Below are 20,537 nucleotides of genomic sequence, written 5' to 3'. Positions count from 1 at the left end.
CCAGTGGCTGCTCTGGTTGTCGGTGCAGTAACGAGACCCAGAAGGAAGCCTTCCTGCTTCTTTAATTGGTGTACAGACAATGACAATGCACACAGAGCACACACAGGCCTGATGGAGCAGGGACAGCAAGGGCGGGCGGGGCGAACCGGGACACTGACACTCAACAGGGCCCAGACGAGAAGACTGCAACGTGGCGGGCAGGCAGGCAACTCAGACGGAGCTGGGAAGGGGCATGGGGGTCTGTGCCGAATCCCTCTTTAGAAATCAAAGAGAAGTCAGGTGCTCAGATCTGGGGGTGGTGGGCTGAGGCTCAGTCCAGGGGGTGTGTGGGGCAGGAGTGGGACTAAGGCTTCTACGCCCACAGGCCTGGGGTGGGGGTGGCAGTCAGCAAGGCCTGCCTCACCCTTTGGTTACGACTGGTCAGGCCTGAGCCCTGCAGCTCAGCACCCAACGCTGTAAACATTTTTGGTATTTTTAAAGGACTCTGTCCTCCCTCTCTTAGTTTCTGAGAAACTGGTGCTTCCTCAAGAGGATAATGTGCCAAAAGGAATCTAAGGGAGGCAGGAAGCAGACCTGGATATAGAAGAGAGACGTCAACGAGGAGTGGGGGGGGCTGCCCATCTCACCATCTATGGCTAAGGGCCACTGGGAGAGGCCCAGGGGACTATTGCTGTTGTCCTTGGCATGGCTGGCAGCTGGGCAGGCAGGCGGGGAGCGTGGAACCATGGGGGAGCTGCCCGCGGGGAGAGGCCGAGCCCACTGCCCACACGGTCTCCCCAGGCCAGGAGGCCTCCTGGTCTTTATTGCAGGCGGGCCCGAGACTTCCAGGCGCTTCTCCGGATGGCTGGTCACCCAGGCGGCAGGCAAGACAGGGTGAGGTGGGACCGAGAGAGGAGGCACTGGCCACAGGGCCCCTGGCTGGGGCTGTGATTGTCGGGCCAAGTGACTTCCCACTGGGGAGAGGGGGTCAGATATTGCACTTCCGCTGCAACAGCTGCATGAAAACTTGGTCCTTAAAGTAATCATCGCTTTATACGTAACGCCTGAAACAACAGCTACAGCTTAAATATGAAGAAACCCTGAAGGTCCTGTCTCTCCAGACTTTTTCTCTGCACAAAATAAATAGCTTTCACTCTGTATAGACCCACTTTTGCAGAACATTTACACGACTCTTTGGCTGTACATATCTACACACGGGAAAACTGTTGACATCGATCTGTGCGCCTCCCCAGCCTGTGAGGCCCTGAGGCCATGTCCAGGTTGGCAACAGCTTCTCAGAGACGGAGGTTGGTTGCTGCAAGGCTGGCTGAGGCCGGGCAGGCTCCGCGCGTTGGAGGAGGTGGAGGAGCAGCCGCGGGGCCAGCCGGGGCCAAGCGCCACGCTGAGACCGCCGTCGGTTCTGGGGAGGGAGGGCGGGCTGACGCTCAGACCCAGCGTGCAGAACAGCGTGGTCCTTACCAGGTGCGAAATGAAGTCGTGGCTGCCTGCCCTTAAGCTAACAAAGCGAGTTGTGGCTTCTTAGATTCGGCATCAAAACGGAATTGGCATTAAAAAAACCTAAGTGTGTGCCCCACCCACCCCAGAGTAGAAATTCAGTGGAATTAACGGGCCAGGTGAGGCAGGGAGCCCACACCCCACTGCGTGGGCAGGGGGCAGGGCCCTAGGACCCAGAACCAGGCTGGACTCCGTCACAGTGCTGGGTGTTTTCATGTGGAGGGGCTGCGCTCGGTACTGAAAGAGTTAAGAAAAGGAAGCAGCCAAGGATTGCTCATTTAAAAAAACCTCATAGAAATCAGATCGGAGAAGTAGAAAGGTGTAGAAACGCGGGAGGGCCCAAGGCATGGGGCCTTGACTGATGGCAGGTGAGGAGCGGAAGAGGAGGCCAGGCCTGTCCAGGCCCCGCAGCCCAAGGCGGGGCTTCTCAGGTGGGAGCCAGCTCTGGGCTTCACCAGCCTGGCTGCCTGGGCTGTGTCCAGGGCCGGAGATGACACCAGACCCGTCCGGACTGGGCTCCACGTGGGGCAGGACAGGTGGGTAGGGGTCCGGGGCTGCCACGGCGCTGGCGGGCTGGGAGGAGCTGCAGAAATTAAGATATGGCCTTTCTCTGCTGCTTGCACGAGGATTTGCCGCCTTGGAGTCTTCTGTGTGGCAATAGGTCCTGGATCAGCACACACTGAATTTTCATGCATGTCAACGAATCTGTAGCCATAGGAGGTGGTAATGGGTCTCCACTCTCAAAAATCAGTGCAAAACCAGTGAGGTCGAACAGTTGAGTAACTCGAGTTAACAAGAAGCAGGCTGTCCCCTGTTGGAACTGCTACCAAGTGGGAGGGGACCTGGGGGCAGGGCGAGCTAGTGGATGGGAGGTGGCAGGCTGGGCTCGGGCCCCGGCCTGGTGTCACGATGTTGGGAAGTCAACACAGGGCAAATGTCCAGGAGTGCCGCCCAGGCCGGTCCACATGGGGGGTCCTGGTCCCTCCATCATCCTGGGACTGGTGTCACCCTGCCACCTTCCGTGACAAGCTGGAACCCCTCAGATCCTAGGATTATGAGGCAGGGCTGGAGGGCTGTGTGTGGCAAGGCCCATGTCCTCCGCCAGGCCCTGGGACAAGCTGGTCCCCAGCCGAGTGTGTGTGACCAGGCCAGGCCTCCTGGCGGGGCTGGCCGCCCTGGCCTAGCACCATGGAGACCACAGCGCCTCGCTGACGGTGCCCTACTTGGGGCCCGCGGCTGCCCCCGGCTCCAGCCGGCCAGCCATGGTGCGGCCCCAGCAGCTGGCCGCCACGCTCATGCTGCGCTGGCCCCGCTGCTCGCTGTCCGCTTGGCTCTGTGTCCGCTCATGCCGGTGGCCGGGCCCGCTGGGCTGGGCTGAGATGGTGCGGAGCAGGTGGTTCCGGGAGCGCAGGAAATCACCCTGGCCAGGCAGGCCGAAGCTGCCCTTTCGCAGTGCCATGCGGGTGGCCGCGTTGCGGGCTGGCCGTGCCCGGTGGTTGTACTTGAGCTGGGCCAGGTGGGCCGCGTAGCCATCTGTGATGAACTGCAGGGGAGGGGCAGTAAGGAGGACAGCTGTCCTGGGGCGGGCTCCCAAGGCTGTCCACCTGTGCCACCCACCACGATTTGCCCACTCACCTGGCACTGCTGCTGAAGCTTCTTGGTGGGCCGGCCCACGATGTAGATCTGCATGGGGGACAGGCTGATGGAGCTGTAGACCGCCACATCCTTGGTGGAGCCGTAGGCCGCGTGCACGCGCAGGTGCAGCTGTGGGCGAGAGCAGTGTGGGCACAGGTGTGGCCCTTCCGCCCCCACCCCCTTGTCGCTATCCCTTCCACCCGGGACCCACCTCAGAGATGAGCAGCTTCAGGAAGTTGGCCTTGTGCCGCAGCGGGTCGTGCACTAGGCCGTCACAGAAAGACACCACGCCGTGGGGGAAGTTGTGCTGGGCCAGCCATGCCACCACCCGCTGCTTCTGCATGTCGGGCCGGCCCGTCACATAGATGATGAGGTAGCCCAGGTCCTGCCAGTGCCTGGGGGCAAGGGGCAGGCCTGGGTGTCCCACGGTCACCCCCTCCTCCCTCCTGGGCTGCCCTGTCTCTTTGCCCAACCAGTCCCCAGGTGGGCCATTGGAGAGTGCATCTCTGGTCAGGCTATGTATGTGATGCTCATGGCTTAGGTCACACAATCCCCACAAATACCCCTGCAGCAGCTGTACCTGCTGTTGTTAGGTTCGTAGCCCCACTTCCCAGATGAGGGAACTGAGGCATCAGTGTCAAGAGGTCACAGCTAGTAAGTGGTGGGGCTGGCTCCTCAAGCCCCAGGTTCCCTGCCCAACATCCCCTGCTCTGGCCTCCAGGAGCTTCCTGCCTCTGAGCCTGCCCACCGTGCCCCTTGGGGCCACTCACCGCACCACGTCCACGGCCCCAGCCCGCACTTTGGGGTCACTGCCCATGATGGACACGCTGGCGGCAAAGGAGCCATCGATGCTGAAGACCACAAACTCTGTGCCTTTGGGCAGCACGGTGATGTAGCTGTCAGCAAATGTGTGGTCTCCCCTGGGAGGAGGCGGCAGCTCGTCAGAACCCACCAGGCCCCCTTCCTCATGCCCCAGAGGAGGCCGGCCTGGCCTGCTCACCCCCCAGAGGTGCATACCTGACCACCATCTTGACAGGGTAGACACCCACGCCCAGGCGGTGAGTCTCGGGGATGGTGTAGGAGACGCGCCCGCTGCTATTGGTCACCAGAGTGTCCAGGTACAGCCACTCACCTGAGGGCGGCTGCATCATGATGTGCACATCCACCTGGGAGCCCGGGCAGGCTGGTCATGAGTGGGCTGAGCCCCTGGCTTCCCCCTACCCCAGCTAGAGGAAGGCGAGGCAGGGGGCTCCCACCTTCTCCCCGGCCAGGTGTGTCTTTACCTTCTCCCCGGTCAGGGTAACCATGTCCAGGGGCCCATACATGAACCGGCCCGTCAGAACCTGCGGGCCATCCTCATTGGCGACTGCATCGTTGATCCGGTGGTTGGCTGTTACATTCTGGGGAGAGCAGGAGCAAGGCTGGGTCATGGTGGGGGATAGAGGGGCAGCTGGGGTCTCCTGGCTCAGCTCAAGCCTCCTGTGGGCCTGGGGGGTAAGCATGGGCTTAAGGCCAGATGGTCCAGGCTCAAGTCCAGCCTGGCCACTGAGCTACGTGGCCTTGGTACACTTCCCCATCTGTAAATGGGGAGATAACTCCAACCTCGCAGACTGTGAGGATTAAATAGACAGCATGCTTCTCCTCAACTCAGTATCCTCATCTGTAAGATGAGTCTTCCTGTGAGGATTCAATAGGATGACAACTGTGGGGTCTGGGCACCCACAGGACCCCTCACCCGCAGCTTCACGTGGGTCCTCCTGCGCTGCCACTTCTCTCTTGGCTTTGAGGGGGTGAACACTGAGACCTCCTTGCCGTCCAGCTCCAAGATGCTGGAATTGTCATGCCTCATGACCTGGGAGGGGGACAGAGGCAGGCCATGGGGCAGACTCAAGCCCGGGGCTTCCTGTTCTAGCAGGGAGAGGCCAGCGGCTCTAGGAGCCGGAAATAGGGAGCTGTGAGGGTTTGGGGGGACATTATTCAACCCACTACAGGCCACCCAAAATTCACATCTGCCCCAGGAGTGTGCAAATACATTCACCCCATCTCAAATTCCCCAGGGGCTCCTCCATCCTGCCTGCTCTGTGGCCTGATGAGGGTCAGAGGATGGGGTCCCCCACCATCCTCATCTATGAAATGGGGCCATGTCAGTGGTGGTGTCACTTAGGGCCCTCCTGTGAGGCGTGGGTGTGCCTGGCTGTGGCACCAGGTACCTGTCTCAGCAGGAAGGAGACCACGTCCGTCGACTCCCAGTAGCTGGCATGGAAGAGGTGGGGCAGGGCCACGGTGGGGAAGGCCGTCAGGGCGTCGGGGCAGTACAGGGCGTAGTCAATCCGCTTCTGTCCCCACCACTTTGCAGCAACTGCCAGGAGGAGGGGTGGTGACTGGGCTGGGACTCCGCGGGGTCACCTGGCCCCTCAGGCCTGGCTCAGCCCAAAGACTAGACCTTCCTCTGACCAGGGAAAAAGGGCAGCCAGCAAGGCCAGTCTCCTCTTTCCAGGCTGGGTGACAGAGGGGAGCAGGGGAGAAGGCACAGGAAGCCAGGACAGCACGCAAGCAGCCAGAACAGCCCGGAGGGCGGGGCCTCAGCGGTGAGGATGTGGAGTTAGAGGAGGAGACAGACAAGTGGGTTTGGAGGCAGGACTCGCTGTCCCTGGTCCCGTCACTGATCCTGGCGACCCCTGCCCTGGGCCCCATCACTGCCCTCTCCAGGCCTCTCCTGGACCCTCTGTCTGCCCCCCAGGCCTCAAGATGGTGAAAGGCTTCACAGAGGTGGAGTTACAATTTGCGAACCCCAAGGCAAAGCCTCCGTGCTCCTCAGCACCTGGGAGCTGGGACTCAGCAGGCCGAGTGCGAAGTCCGGGCATGCACATCAGGCGGGCCTGGGTGTGCATCCTGGCTCCCACCAGGGGCTGGGTGACCGCCTGAGCTCCAGATGTGGCTTGTGACGTGCCTCCCTGGCGGCTGCACGCAGGAGGCACTCAGTAAATGGGGCCTGACCATGGGCCGGGGCTCTCCTGCCCTCTGCCTGCAGCCCGCCTGACAGGCAACCCTTGGTCCCCACCCGGTCCCATTCCAGCTGCTGTGGTGCCCCCGCCCCCAGCCCACTGCAACTGCTCCTGCCTCCTCCCAGCATGTCCGAGTGCTCCCAGCCCCAGCTCTCAGCTCCCTGGTTAGGCCTCAGCGGGGCCCGGTGCACAGGGCCTGGCAGAGAGATGTGCCTGGAAATGGTGAGTGACCCAGTTAGAGGAGGAGAGTGTGTGGGTGGAGGGCACGCGGCACCCGGTACCTTCTCTGATGTCCAAGTCGGGGAGGCGGGGGGCCCTCTCCAGGCTGGGGCTCACCCGCTTGGCCTGCAGGCGGGGGCCTGGGGGTGTGGGGGGCAGAGGGGGCAGGGCGAGCAGGGACAGGCGCCTGACACTGGGGGTGTGGCTGAGCGCCACTGGGGCCTCTGAGAAGCAAGAACAACAGGGAAGGCTCAGCCACGCTGGGGCCACGGCTGCCACCATGCTGCCACCACACTGCCACCACTGCCCCCATGCTGCCACCACTGCAACCACACTGCCACACCCATTCTGCCACCATTGCAACCACCGCTGCCACCATGCTTCCACCACTGCCACCATGCTGCCACCACTGCAACCACACTGCCAGCATTGTCACTACTGCCCCCATGCTGCCACCACTACAACCACACTGCCACCATTGTCGCCACTGCCACCACGCGGCCACTGCAGGCCAGGAAGCACGCTGGGAAGAGACCAGGTCTCCTGGTCCCTCTTCACAGAAGGACACCCACACCAGCCTTAGCCCCAGCACCACCTGCTCTGACAGGCAGCCTGAGAACCTGCCAGGCAGGCAGGGAGGATGGGAGGGGCAGCTGGTCCCGGGAATGAGAGGGGGTGACCCAGTCTCCACTTCCAGCTGCTGAGAAGCTTCTGAGATGGGGAGGAGCCAAGGAGTGAAGGAGGCCATGGGGCCCCTGCCCTCTGGGGCAGCAGGAGGGGACAGTCACAGCTGGCGGCCACAGTGACACCTCACCTCCCTGGCTCCCTGCAGCCACCCCTCTGGCTTGTCCAGCTTTGCAGACTTGTCCAGAAACAGCCCCACAGCTTTCTCCCTCAGGGAGCACCCAGCACCCTGGGGCTAGGACCCCTCCTCCCAGGCCTATGGCCTCCCAGCTGTCTGGGACGGTGCTGCCCATCCCACACACCTGGACTTGAACGCTCCTTCCCTCCAGAGTCCTCTACGGGCATCTGGGGCCAGATCACTCTTTGCTGGGGGGCCATCCGGTGCATTGTGCAGTGTTGAGAGGCATCCCTGGTCTCTACCCACCAGATGCCAGTAGTGCCCCTCCCCAGTTGTCTCCAGACTGCCAACTGTCCCCTGGGGGGCACAGTGGCCCCGGGTGCCAGAGGGCAGACCGCCCCCTGCCATGACCGAGGGGAGGGTCCGGGAAGGGCAGGCCCCGACACTGCTGCACTCACTCTGGGCAATGCTGGATGCTGTGTAGCTCTCGGCCATGCCTGACACCTGACTGGCAATGCTGATCTCGCTGGCTCGACGGAAACCTCGGGTGCTGGGGGCTGTGCCGGGCGAGGAGGGGGCCGCATGCTCTTGGAAGACCGTGTTGTGGGTCTGGAGGGCATCCGCTGCAGGTGGATGGAAACCAGAGACCCAGGAGTAAGAGAGGCCCCACCCAGCCTGGCCCCCTGAGCAGTGGGAGGGAGGACTCAGTGTGTGCTGGGGCTGGGGCAGCTGTGCCAGGCAGGGCTGACACCTCCAGCTGCAGATGAGCAGTGGCATCTGAGCACAGCTGGCAGTGAGGATGGGCCCAAGCATGCCAGGGCCTGCCTGTTCAGGGCCAAGAGGGCAGGGCAGGGTTGAGGAAGCAGAAATGGAGGGCTGGGGCAGGGGTGGACAGACGGACCAACACAGACACAGTGGGCAGGGAGGCAAGACGGCCAGGCTCACGACCCCCGTGGCCACCCTTCTTCCCCCACACGGCTCCTGATTTAGTCTGGCCTTCTCAGCCTCTGGGGCCCAGCCCAGCCCAGCCTGACCCACAGCCCACAGCAGCTGGGTTTGAGGGGTGCTAACAACAGGGGCATGGGGCAGCTTCCTGGGGATGCCCTACACCGATGTCTGAGGATGAGGCAACACTCTGTGTGGCCCTCACACTCGAGCCACACTAACAAAGGCAGGGGCCGAGGCCTCCAGCCAGGCTCCCTGGGCCCAGGCTGGGCAGGGCAGGGAGAGGGGGGCTGGGCTAAAGGACCCCCTTCTGGACAGGGTACAGAGGTGCCTGGACCTCCTCAGAGAAAGAAGGGGTGGGACAGACCCTGAGAATCCAACCTCTGGCCAGGACTAAAGGCTTTTCCTGGGGAAGCAGGTGGGTCTCGGTGGGCTCGAGGCCTCACCTCATCTCCTGGCTGCCCCCGCCAGCCTCACAAAGGAGGGACAGAGCCCTTGGCCTGGCACTTGTGCTAGGTGACCCTGGGACAATCGCTCCTGGACCCCCTTTGCTTTGGGGCCAAGGCCAGCTCCCCAGGACCTGTCCTGCCTGGTCTCTGTTCCTCGCCACCACAGTCCCACAAACTCCAAGTGGCCAAGGAGGGCACAGGGGTCCCTGAGGACCAGCAGTCAGCCAGTGAAGCGGACACCACCACGAGCAGGGGTGTTACACACACTCAGCAGAGCCCGGGCTCAGGTGGGGCCCATCTTGCCAGGTGAGCGCGGGCACGGGGATACTGGTTTCCAGGAAGCTGTCCCCGGGCGGGAGAGGGGCCAGGGGGCCGCCCTCCAGGACCAGCTCAGGGTTTCTCTGCATGGTCTCCACTGGAGGCAGACAAGAAGAGAACAGAGAGGACAAGAACAGACACTCTTGTGGGCTGTGTGGACACAGACACGCGCGGTTCCTCAAGGACCAGGACGTGACAAGACGCTGGGACACACACCAGGGCGGGTGGGACAGGCCAGCAGGTGAGGGCCCTGAGCAGATGATGGTCAGCCCTCAAACACGCTCCCTGCCTCGCATTTTATATCCGGGCCAGGCGAGGCAGAGGCTTAGAGGCAGCCGCCGGCCACGATGGGACTCAGCATAGGGCGGGACCCCTGCGGGCCTCGTGGCCCCGGGGGCCTCAGCTCTGCCTGGGCCCGGGCAGTGGGGAGGGGACCCTGGTTCCAGTCTGCCCGCTGGCACCAGGGGTGAGGCCCGGCCCTGTGAGGCGATGTCGTCATCGCACCTACACCAGGTGTCCAGCTTCGCAGAGGTGCTCAGCCAGGTCGCCCTCCCTGGAGCGCCCCGGGGCGGCACCCACCCCCACCCTCCCCAGGGCGCGGGCGGGGCGCTCACCCAGCAGCGTGGAGCAGCCGTCCCCCAGCGGGTAGCGCTGGTAGCGGGGGATGCTGAAGGGCGGCAGGGCGTGGAATCGCCGCTCCAGCAGCGGCTCCAGGCGCGACGCGGACGGGTCGGCGGGGTGGAACAGGTTGTAGACTTGCTGGCAGGCGGGCCGCAGCTGGAACACTGAGGGGACCGGGCGCGAGTCGCCGAGCCTGGAGCTAGCTCCGCCCCATGGGGGCGGGGCCTACAGCGGGCCGGGATCGGGGCAGGGCTGGGGGCCACGGAAAAACTCGAAAATGTGTGTATCAATTTGGGATCTGCTTGGGCCACTGTCCCTTTATTAAACAATCTTTTTAATTGAGAAAGTTATGACTGTGGTAAAAAAAACTTTTTTAAGTAAGGAGGGTATATGATAGAAGACATATGAAAGGCTCCCTTCCACCCCAGAGCCGCGAGGCTGGAGCCCCGCCTACATCTTTTAGGAGTAGCCCGCGCATGAGCAGCGCGAGCAGCGTGGAGCCTGCCCACCAGGACTGGAACCGTGTCCTAGGCTGCCAATCCTCCTCTTCTTGCCGAGGAAGACTGACCCTGGGCCAACGTCCGTTCCCATCCTCCTCTACTTCTATGGGACGCCACGACAGCATGGCTTGACAAGCGGTGCGTTGGTCCGCACCCGGGATCCAAACCTGCGCACCCCGGGCTGCCGAAGCAGAGCATGAAAACTTAACCACTATGCCACCTAGCTGGCCCCATATGCTATACTTTTTGAACTCTGCTTTTCATTTAACACAAAAAATGTTGAAGTCTTTCATATCAGCGCTCTTACTTGGGCCTCATTCTTTTTAACTGTGGTGGGGTATTCCGTTGTATGGCTGTGTGCCAGAGTTTATTTAACCAGCTCCCCTCCCCTCGGAGGGAGTTAAGTTGGTTCTGGTTTTTCATGAGTACAGATAACGCTTCCATATCACTGTCCCTAAGTTCTTGTGCACTTGTATGTAAGCCACTGCTTACTTGCTCTTGGGCAAGTGTCTACCCCTCTGAGCCTCAGTTTCTCCCTCTGTAACCTTGGGACATAACATGTGGCCTGCATGGTGAGGATGGTAGGGCTCCCTGGGCCACACCAGGTGATCCAGGGGCACCAGGCAGGGACCACTGCTCTGATGGGTGGCTCAACCCACACGTCCTGCCTCCCGGTCTGTGTAGCCAAGAGGAGGGTCCCTGGAGCAGGGTGGCCAGGCCACCGCACCTAGGAGACTTTAGAGGTGCTTGGCTTTGCATCTCTTCCTTATGGGAAGACTTTGGGCCCAGGAGCCTGGGTCGGTCCCCATCCGATCCTGGGGCAGCCCCTTCCCTCTCTGGACCTCAGCTCCCAGGGGTGCCCTGGAGGTGAAATGAAACAGCAGGTGTTGGGGGATGGAGACCAGAGACTGAGCTGCTGATGCAGGAGCATGGGAGAGTGATGGGCCCTTGGTGGAAAGGGCAGAAACGAGGCTGACACAGGAAGGTGGCTGGGACACAGCCATTGCGTTGTGACAGGGGTCCATTGAGACCCTCTGCCCAGCTCATGTAGGCCCTGCCCCACCCCTATAGGGGTCTCACCGTCCAGGGCGGGGATGACGGTCTTCCTCAAGGCCAGGACCAGCCCCAGCGGGCACCCGAAGAGGAAGAGGTCGGCAATCTCAAAGTCAAATTTGCCCAGGGCCCCTGTGCCGTCCAGCATGGTGGAGCTGCTTGAGCGGCGGGAGCTAGGCTCGTTCCTCAGCACGCTGGCATGGAGGCTGCAGACGGGGGGATGCTCAAGGTCACATTACAGCCCTTCCTGGGGCTGGCCTGCCCTCAGCCTCCGGAAAGAGACCCCTCAGGGGTCATCAGGCCCAAAAGAGGCTTGACCTCTGAGCTATCCTGCCGGTGCAGCTGCCCAGTGCCTGCTGGGGCACCTCTGCTGACAGCAGGTCCCACCTCTCTAAGGAGCCCACCCCCTTCAGGACAGCCCTGACCGGGACCACACTGCAACATCTGCCTCCCACCCCACTTCTAGAAAATCTGTTTCCTCTGGCTCAAGATGGCCCTTGGCATGTACAAGACAACTACCTCGCCCAACAAGCCACTTTCTCTTGGCTGAAGAGCTGTGGGCCCGATCTGGGCTTCCCAGGACCGGGGCTGGGGCCCTCCAGGACCCTCACACTGGCCACTGGCACGACCTGGTGCCCATCCTCAACCCTGAGCCGTGCCTCCCTCTTGGAGTACCCGTCCTAACCTGGCAGTGGGCCTCATGGTCTGACCCCCTGGCCCCCGCCCACCTGGACAGGAAGGCCTGGTGCTGCTGGATGGTGTCCAGCTCGTAGGTGGACGAATCACTTCTCTTTCGGGGCAGCTGCTTTTTGGGGTCCTCAGCGCCATTGCTGCGGGGGATGTCGATGTTGCTGCGGCTCAGGTGCCGACTGCTCTCCAGGTTGCCACCGCCACCACTGCCATGTGCCGCATTCACCGGGATGCCCGGGGACAGCAGGTCAGTGTCCTGGAACAGCCCCATGCAGGCTCACTGCCAGGTGGCTGCTGGCCTGGCCCCTCTTCAGTGTCCTGGAAGTGGCATCCTCCCTCCTGACTCCAGGTCCTGTGGCCACTGCCCAGCCAGCCTCTCACCCAAGCCAGAGGGAAAGCCCTGTCTCTCCACGCCCCCACTGCCCCACAAGCCCACTGGCCAAGTCCTAACAGCCTTCACTCCTGGCCCAGCCACCCGGACCTTGGTGATCTCCTGCTGATCTCACTGCCTCACGAGCCCCCTCAGGCCATTTGCTGCGCTACAGCAGAGGGACCTCGGATCCTCTCTCTTGCTGGGACGCTCAGAGGGTCCACCCGCCACCCGCCCCAAGACCAGCCCCTGCTCCCCACGGTGCAGATCCTGCTTCATCACCTGCTGAAGCCACTCACACTCCAGGCTTGGCCTCACTACAGCCGTTCTCCTGCCTGTGCACCCACCCCACTGCCTCGGGGCACCTGTGCTGCCAACCTCTGCCCTTTCCGTGCTTTTATGGCAGACCTCAGGGATGCTGGGGCCAAAGGGCGACCCAGTCCCCATCCTGGAGGTCCCCTGGTCCAGGGGCCATGGGAAACTGGTACCTGCACGCTGATCACGCTGCCCCTGCGGCTGCTGCTCTGACTCTCAGACACCGGCTGGTTGCTGGAACATAAGGCGTCGAATGCCAGGAGGCCCCCGACGCAGTCCCCGATCAGGCAGACCTGGAGAGGGAGAGGCCCAGAGGCCTGAGCACCTGCCCAGCTTGCTGGGGCACAGGCTGGGGAGAGCCATCACCCCCGCCCGGGACTGGGCTGGAGGTCCAGGCCAGCCCACCCCGCACAGCCTTCTGTCTTCCCTTCCCCCACCCTATGACTCACCTGCCCATTGAAGGTCATGCCTTCCTGGGACTTGATGAAGTCCCCGTAGGCGAGATTGGCCCGCTGAATCACCGTGGCAACTGCCTCCTGGTAGTGGGGCGAGGAGGTGGCCAGCAGGGGCAGGGCAGCCAGGGGGATGTGGTCCTGGCTGCTGGACAGACAGCCTTCGTCGTGGCTGTAGGGGCTAAGGCTGGGGGAGGGGGCCCGGTCAGGAAAGAGGAGGCGGCCTCAGCTCAGCCCAAGGGCCCTGTCTCCCCTGACCCGAGCAGCAGGGCAGGACTGCCTGCCACCCTGAGAGCCTCAGCCATGACTCAGCAAACTTCATGGGGACGCTTTTGGGCCAGGCCCTGCATAGGCTTCAGGAACAGGGTCTGGGAGTAAGGCCCTGCATCTCGGAGGCGAGTCAGCATGCCCACATCACAGATGCAGAAACTGAGGCTCTAAGCTCAGCCGTCTGCACAGGTTTGGCCACCTCTGAGCAGAACAGGCTGGATGGCAGGTCTGGATGTCCGGACAGGAGGTTCCGACACTGGGGGAGTCGCCTGACCCTCAGGGCTCGGGGGTGGGGTGGTGGGCAGCAGCAGACAGGCACACTCACTTGGAGACGAGGGCGAAGGCATCGGAGCAGACAGGCGGGCAGGGCACCAGGCGGATGGCAAGGTGGCCCAGGGCGCTTGGGTAGTGCACGCGCATGACGGTGTCGAACACGGTGGCGATGGTGTTGGTGTCGCCCTGCTTGGAGCTGGGGTCCCCGGCGCCTGTGTCCAGGATGGTGCCCCCATGCAGCACCAGCAGCAGCACGTGGATCTTGGAGGGCGGTGCGGTCAACGGCGGACTGACCTCGTCCTGCGCAGGCGGAGGGTGGGCGTCAACTCCCCAGGAACTCAGCTCCTTGCCGAGGCCCCTGTCACCCTGTGGGGAACCTGTCAAGGCCCTATTGCTCCCTCTGAGAACCCCGATTTCAGTTCCTCAGCTATGGGGCCTGGTGTCGGCCAAGCTGGTCCTTTTCCTCCTCCTCACATGCAGCCCTGTCCCATCTGCCAGCCTGGCCCAGGGCATAAGGGACTCAGAGGGAGGGCATCTGTTCCTCCAAAAGCACAAACTCCGCTTCCCCTCAGGGGACCCAGGCAGGGGCTTCTGGGGCTTTAGGCCTTGGGGAGGGGGCAGAGGCTCAGCCCCGTCCAGGCCTCGGGGGCCTGCCTGTCCTCCCTGTGTCTGTGTCCAGGCATAGGTCTGTCTCGGCCCCAGCAGGCAGGGCCACGGTGGGCTGAAGGTCACAGGGCTGCTTAAGAGGCGCTGAGGTCAAGGCCTCAGCCTGGCAGCTCCACCTGCAGCTCTGAGCTCTCCCTCCATCTACACAGGGCCTCCTCCCCTGTCTCCTGCCCCCAGGTCCCCAGGCCCCCAGGCCCTGCCATTCCTGGACTCTAAGACGAAGGTCCCCAAGAGCCGAGATGTCCGAGCAGCGGCAGAGTCCCAGCATCTTAGAGCAGGGAGGGCAGCACAGGGGTGTCTATCTGAACTGCTCACTTGTGAGGGGTAAGGACCCCACTTCCTGCTGGTCAGGCCTGCTTGTGAAGTCAAAGCGAGACCCAAGACTTGCACACATCCGCACGGGGTATGGAACTGTTCCGTTTAGAGACGAGCTGGTGATGGCCCAGAGGGGCCAAAGGACTTGTCTAATGTCACATAGTACATCAGTGCCAAGCCAGACTGGAACCCAGAGCTCCTGCCACCAGCTCAGTGCTCTCCTGCCAACCCAGGCCGTGGTCCCATCCCCAGGGGCTTCTCCCCGCCCCCAGCTTCTGGTGGGTGACTAGAGGAGGCCCAAGAGGGGCCACTGGTGAGTACTTGCCATGCCCGTATTATGTCGGGGGTGTGGGGGACGGGGAAGGGAGCTGAAGAGAGACGTCTGTCCCCAAGGAACCGGGAGGACAGAGCAAGGGGATAAGCTACCTGGGGGGCCTGTGTGGGGGCAGCTGGCCCTGAACTGGGCCACCAGATGATGGGAAGTGGGACAGCAGCAGGACCCAAGTGTTACCGCAGAGCCCAGGAGAGGGGTGGGCAGTGCGGGCACTGGACCCAGGGGCTGGTGAGGCCACCAGGAATGGGCCGGGCCGGGAACCACCGAGGCTTCAGCAGAGGGCTTCGGGCGAGTGAGAAAGGGAGGAAGGCTGGTGGGCTGGACTGGGCCTGGAGCGGAGGCAAGGCTGGGCTGCCTCTTCCCCAAGATGAGCTGGAACACACGCCCAGCAGAGCTTGGGACCGACTCCCGTCTGCAGACGAGGATTGCCCACCGCCAGCCAGCGTGGGCAGAAATGAACTCAGCCACCGGCTGCCCAGACCACAGGCTAGGACAGAACCGCCAAATGGCCCCAAGGGCTGAGGGGCTGGCAGAAGACAAGTCTTCCAGCAGCCTCCCCGTCACCTGGACAGGGAGGCGGAGTCCAGCGGCCCTTAGTCAGCGGGACAGGCAGGGCTGGGCAGTTGGGCGCTGAGGGAATCCTGCCTGTGCCTGTCTGCTGGGACCCAGCACTGGAGGCTGGGGACTGTTCAGGAACCCCTGGAGGCCAGTCTGAGACACAACTTTCCTCCCATTCAGCCTGCTTTCTACAGGGGCACACCCTGCCTGAGACTCGGATCTCAGTGGGAACAGAGCCCATGGGTGGCAGGGCGACTTGGTGGGCCAGGGAGCCAGCTCTGGAGAGCCGGGGGTCCCGTCGGTGTCGCCATAAAGCCGCCCTCCTTCTGCAAGGCCAGCAGAGGAGGCTCCGGTTTGGGGGCTGTTACAAGCAAAGGGATCTGGCTTTGGATGGCGGCGCCCCAGAATCCGTGTGGGGTCCAAATGTGCATCCCGAGGCAGATCTAGACCCCAAGGCCCCTTCTGCCCCTCCCCAGGGGGCCGTCAGAGCTGTGTGCGCCATCGGTGGGGAGGGGGCTCCGTTTGCTTTATCACCATTAACCAGCAATTGGAAATGGACTCCCCTCATCCTAGCTACCCTTCTAGAAAAGCGCACTTCAACCTCAGACCTTAAGGAAAACCCCAAGAGCAAGAGGGTGGTATGGATGCTCCCCAACCCAGTCCAAACTCCCCAAGGGTCCCGAGTCCCCAGAGGTGCCATCTCCACCTTGGGCAGCTTGAGGCCAGAGCAGTGTGGTGACTGCAGTGTGTGACAGTCCCGCTCGGCCCTGGCTCCTGCCCCCAGTGCAAACAGCTCTGACTGCCTACAGGTGGAGGAGGAGAAGGGGCATGAGCTCCGTGTAAAGAACCCCCAAAGCGGACACAGGCACTCTACCAAGACAGCTTTATTGGACACTGAGAGCTCTGCCTGCCCCAGTGGGGCGGCACTGCCAGCCACATCACTCCTGCCTAGATGGTCCGTGCTTCCTCCCCTTCCATCCTTGTCTCTTCAGGGACTGCAGACAGGCTGGGCACAAGGTGAGGATCTTATTTTTGATCTGGAATTTCCAAGTTTCTCATTTTACTTTCCATGGGTGGAGCTAGGTCAAGGCCTTCCTTGGGGGCTGTCTGTAGTCCTTGCTGGTTCTCAGGGGCGTCAGAGGGGGCGGGCCCCAGGCTTCTCGGATGGCGCCCAGGCCAGTGTGGACATGAGGCTCTGGGTGTGAAGTTTTGCCTCCATAGCCCCCACGGGAACTGCCCCCTCCCCCGGCAGCTCTGGGGCCTCTGCAGCACAGCCCCTGGCCCTCTGGCCCCCAGGCACCCACCTCGATGATGTTCAGCTGCTCCACACTAGAGGCCACCCTGAACTCGGGGGCGCTCTGGCGGTACAGACCATCTGCAACACAGAAGCAGTGGGTGCTGTGAGTGGAGGGGCAACGGGCAGCCGCAGGCCCACAGAACAGAGGCTGTGATTGTGAGGAGCAGGTCCCAGTGTGTTACCCCTAACCCCGCCCCCGGATGCCTGGCACTGCACAGGAGCTGGGTCAGAGAGGAGGGGCTTGGCCCCTGCAGCCGCCCTCCCCAGGCCCTGCAGCCCCCTGGCTGGTTACCCTGCGTGTCCTCCGGCTCAGGGCTTTCGATTTTGTCCATGAGGTCGTTGGAGTTCCACTTGGTGATGTCCTTAGGGAAGATTTCCTCTGAATCAGACAGGTCCTCTGGGGAGAAGAGAGAGGGGCTTCAGCACCCCGAGGGAGGGCAGGCACTGGGGGGTCTGAGAGGCCTGGCTTCCGGAGGCGGAGGGCCTAGAATGGCCGCTCAGGGTGCTCCCATGGTTCTCTGACCCATGTGCCCCTCCATGCTCAGTTCTGCTCTCTCTCTTCCTTAACAGGATGGACACATGGCTGCACACCCACGGGGCTTCTGCCTGACCTTTTTAAAAAATGGTGGTCACATTCACGTAACATAAAATTCAGCATTTTAACCATTTTAAAGTAGCATTTAGCACATTCACAATGCTGTGCAACCACCACTTCTATCTAGTTCCAGAACATTTCCATCTCCCCAAAAGGAAACCCCGTCCCCATCAGCAGTCCCTCCCCATTCCCCTTCCCCCAGCCCCTGGGTAACCACCCATCTGCTTTGTCTGGATTTGCCTATTCTGGACATTTCCTATAAATGAGGTCGTACAATTTGTGGTCTTTTGTGTCTGGCGCCTTCCACTCAGCATGGTGTTTTGAGGTTCTCCCATGTGTCAGTACTTCCTTCCTCTTTATGCCTGAACCACGTTCCATGGTATGGAGGGACCACATTCTGTTCCTCCACTCATCAGTAATGTTCTTGACTGTTTTTTTTTTTTTTTGTGAGGAGATCAGCCCTGTGCTAACATCCGCCAATCCTCCTCTTTTTTTGCTGAGGAAGACGGCCCTGGGCTAACATCTGTGCCCGTCTTCCTCCACTTTATCTGGGACGCCGCCACAGCATGGCTTGCCAAGCAGTGCGTCGGTGCGCGCCCGGGATCCGAACCAGCGAACCCCGGGCCGCCGCAGCGGAGCGCGCGCACTTAACCGCTTGCGCCACCGGGCCGGCCCCTCTTGACTGTTTTTAATGTCCACAAAAGTACAGCTTAGAGGAAAGTGCTGCTGGGAACATGTCCATCCATGACTCTTTTTTCTGCTTTTCTGAGAACTTCCACCTGTGTGACCGCTGGCTTGGAGGCCACTGTCTGGGCTCTGGTGTGTGTGGGTCCCTCCTCCAGCACGCAGTGGGTCACGGCGCCAGTTTCCCCAGGACACTGCTGCTCTGGAATCTCCTGCTTTGTTGTCTCTTCTCTTTTCTAGCTTTTCCTAAAGTTTCTACGTTAGATATGTATTTTCCTCATGTCAGCGACACAGGGCCAGGAGAGGCTTAGCCTCTTGGCCTGGCTGGGGCCAAACACCCTTCTCCACCCTCGGGGAGGTCCCAGGTGCAGAGGGCAACTCAGGAACCACATGCCAACTGTTCCAGGTCCCCGTGCCAGGGCCAAACCAGGCACCTCCCTTTTGCCTAGACATTGACTCCCCAAGTTCTTTCCCTTGAGAGCCAGCCAGTTACCTAAGATGCCATAACTAGGTGACTCCTCTGCCCGCTCCAAGACATGGCAGCAGCATGAGAGGGCTCTGGCTCCGCCTGTGCCCTGCTGGTGCTTGTGGGCACGTCCCTGTCCCTTTCTGAGCCTGTGTCCTGCCTTGTAAACTGCAAACTGGAAACCTGTCTCCCGCACCTGCCTGCGGTCCCTCTGACTTCCTCGAGAGGAACGGCCGAGGTACAAAGCGGGCGTTTTGTACTTGAATCTTCCCAGCGCCGGGGGTGATTCATCATACAGCATGCAGGCTGGATGCTCGCTGTGCTTATTTTGGGATTAGCAGGAAAATGGGTACTTCACATATTTTCTGCTTGTTTGCATTTTCTAAAGTCTCTACATTAGATGTGCATTAATTTAATCCAGGAAAGAAATAAGGAAATTATAAAAAATTGGAAAATTATAATAAGTTAAAATGCTTTTGTAAAGCTTCTTAAGGAAATAAATTCACGTATGGAAAAAAGCTGCCGTCTGATCGTAAATCCATTTTGGGGAGTTTGAGAGAATGGTCCCCACTGGCCAGGCCCACTGCACATCCTGATATCTGGTTAGGGCGAGCCTGAGACCCCAGACTCCGGGTGACTTCATCTCATTCTCTGCCCCACCCTGCATGCCGTGCTAATCACCAGGTTTTTTCCACAGGTAATTCCCACCTCAGCCCACATCCCCCGCCCCGGACCCTTTCAGAGCCCTCCCCTACCTCTCCCAGGAAGGCCCCCAGAGTGCTCCAGGAGCTCACCTACCATGAGCATCAAAGAATTCATCGTCTGAGCTCTCGTCTGAGTCCCGGGCGATACTCTGCATCCTCCACTCTGAGATGCTGTGTCGGGAAGGGCTTGCTGGAAGGCAAAACCTCAGACTGACCGACCACCCAGCTGGACTGGACTGAGCGGCTGAGCTGAGTGGGCAGAAGGCAGGAAGGTGTGAGGAAGACCTGTAGGCCCCAAAGGGGCACGATCCACGCTGCCATGGGAACTAGACACAGCCCGCTTGGTAGATGTGGCTGGAGCAGGGGGCAGGAGGCTCCGAAGAGAATGAAGTAGAGAAACGAAGGGTGGGGTTGCCCTGGCTCATCTTGGTGGAAGCTCCTGGAACTTTCAAGATGGTCCCCTCCCAGCCCACCTGGCACAGTGCAGTTGTGTCTGGGGGAGGACGTGGAGGTGGGAGAGTATTGGGGTAAGGCCAGGACGTGCAGTCACAAAGGCCTGGGTCCACTCCTGTGCCTTTGACCTAGGTCTGCCCAGAAGTGAGCCCTTTAAACTCTGCTGCCGACAGATGGGGATGGAGGGCAGTGGGGGGACGTGAGTGATATAAAAGGTATTGACATGGGGCTATCCCGGTGGCATAGTGGTCAAGTTTGCACGCTCCGCTTTGGCAGCCGGGGTTCACAGGTTCAGATCCTGGGTGCGGACCTGCACACCATTTACCAAGCCATGCTATGGCAGTGTCCCACATATAAAGTAGAGGAAGATGGGCACAGGTGTTAGCCCAGGGCCAATTTTCCTCAGCAAAGAGAGGAGGATTGGCAACAGATGTTAGCTCAGGGCTGATCTTCCTCACACACACACACACAAAAGTATCGATGCATATATTCCCATGGATCCCTTCGGCACAGGACAGACAAGCCTGGTGTGGGAAAACCTGGATTTGCAGAGGGCACTATAGCTTTACAGGGGGTGCCCTGGTTTTTCCCAACAGCCACAGCACGTCCATAAAAGTTTGAAAGAAAGGGCTTTCTCAGGATCTGAGGCCTTTCAGACTCCTTTGGCCTGGCCCCCACCTCAGGAGCAGAGGCCCCTCCTTGGCGTGCAGGACTCCTCCCCCTGTGAACCCTGGCTCCTCAGACCAGCTGCAGAGCCAGCTGGCTCTCTGGAGAGGTTTGGAGTGGGATTCCCACACGGCTGTGCAGGCGAGTCTGGGGGAACCTCCTGGGGGGGGATACTCTGGGCTTCACTCTGAGGTGGAGGGCTACAAGGGCTACAAAGTGGGGGTTGGTCCTGACTCCCTGCAGGTGTGGCCCACAATGTCCAAAAGCAAGAGTCTGTTTTCCGAGTTAGAATTATCTGGCAGTGACAGGGGGCTGCCTCGGGATGGGGTGAGGGCTATCACTGGGGTGGACAGGAAGAGGGCAAGGACCCCACGTGGAGAAAGGAGGG

General features: G+C 61.2%; 1 protein-coding gene across 6 annotated transcripts in view; it reads right to left on the bottom strand.

Moving 5' to 3' along the window:
* Positions 1 to 1,764: 1,764 nt before the first annotated feature.
* The window catches only part of PITPNM2 (phosphatidylinositol transfer protein membrane associated 2), a 140,227-nt gene continuing 121,454 nt past the window's right edge, over positions 1,765 to 20,537 (bottom strand). For 2 of the 6 annotated variants that reach the window (XM_058531298.1, XM_058531300.1), the window contains exons 7-26: positions 19,125 to 19,220; positions 16,874 to 16,978; positions 16,589 to 16,659; positions 13,464 to 13,711; positions 12,866 to 13,055; positions 12,590 to 12,709; positions 11,770 to 11,987; positions 11,069 to 11,247; positions 9,482 to 9,652; positions 8,815 to 8,964; positions 7,614 to 7,778; positions 6,416 to 6,577; positions 5,340 to 5,488; positions 4,865 to 4,981; positions 4,413 to 4,529; positions 4,147 to 4,295; positions 3,900 to 4,049; positions 3,341 to 3,524; positions 3,130 to 3,258; positions 1,765 to 3,037 (exon numbers count right to left, since the gene is read on the bottom strand). In XM_058531298.1, the coding sequence (XP_058387281.1) occupies positions 2,714 to 3,037; positions 3,130 to 3,258; positions 3,341 to 3,524; positions 3,900 to 4,049; positions 4,147 to 4,295; positions 4,413 to 4,529; positions 4,865 to 4,981; positions 5,340 to 5,488; positions 6,416 to 6,577; positions 7,614 to 7,778; positions 8,815 to 8,964; positions 9,482 to 9,652; positions 11,069 to 11,247; positions 11,770 to 11,987; positions 12,590 to 12,709; positions 12,866 to 13,055; positions 13,464 to 13,711; positions 16,589 to 16,659; positions 16,874 to 16,978; positions 19,125 to 19,220 (3,194 nt within the window). In that variant the 3' untranslated portion in view covers positions 1,765 to 2,713. Of the gene's footprint in view, positions 3,038 to 3,129; positions 3,259 to 3,340; positions 3,525 to 3,899; positions 4,050 to 4,146; positions 4,296 to 4,412; positions 4,530 to 4,864; positions 4,982 to 5,339; positions 5,489 to 6,415; positions 6,578 to 7,613; positions 7,779 to 8,814; positions 8,965 to 9,481; positions 9,653 to 11,068; positions 11,248 to 11,769; positions 11,988 to 12,589; positions 12,710 to 12,865; positions 13,056 to 13,463; positions 13,712 to 14,552; positions 16,322 to 16,588; positions 16,660 to 16,873; positions 16,979 to 19,124; positions 19,221 to 20,537 lie in introns of those variants that run through there. The other 4 variants (XM_058531302.1, XM_058531301.1, XM_058531303.1 and 1 more) reach the window with 4 other exon arrangements.

This window comes from Diceros bicornis, chromosome 35, assembly GCF_020826845.1.
Source record: "Diceros bicornis minor isolate mBicDic1 chromosome 35, mDicBic1.mat.cur, whole genome shotgun sequence".
Classification (NCBI taxonomy): domain Eukaryota; kingdom Metazoa; phylum Chordata; class Mammalia; order Perissodactyla; family Rhinocerotidae; genus Diceros; species Diceros bicornis.
This window is presented reverse-complemented; position numbering and strand designations above follow the sequence as displayed.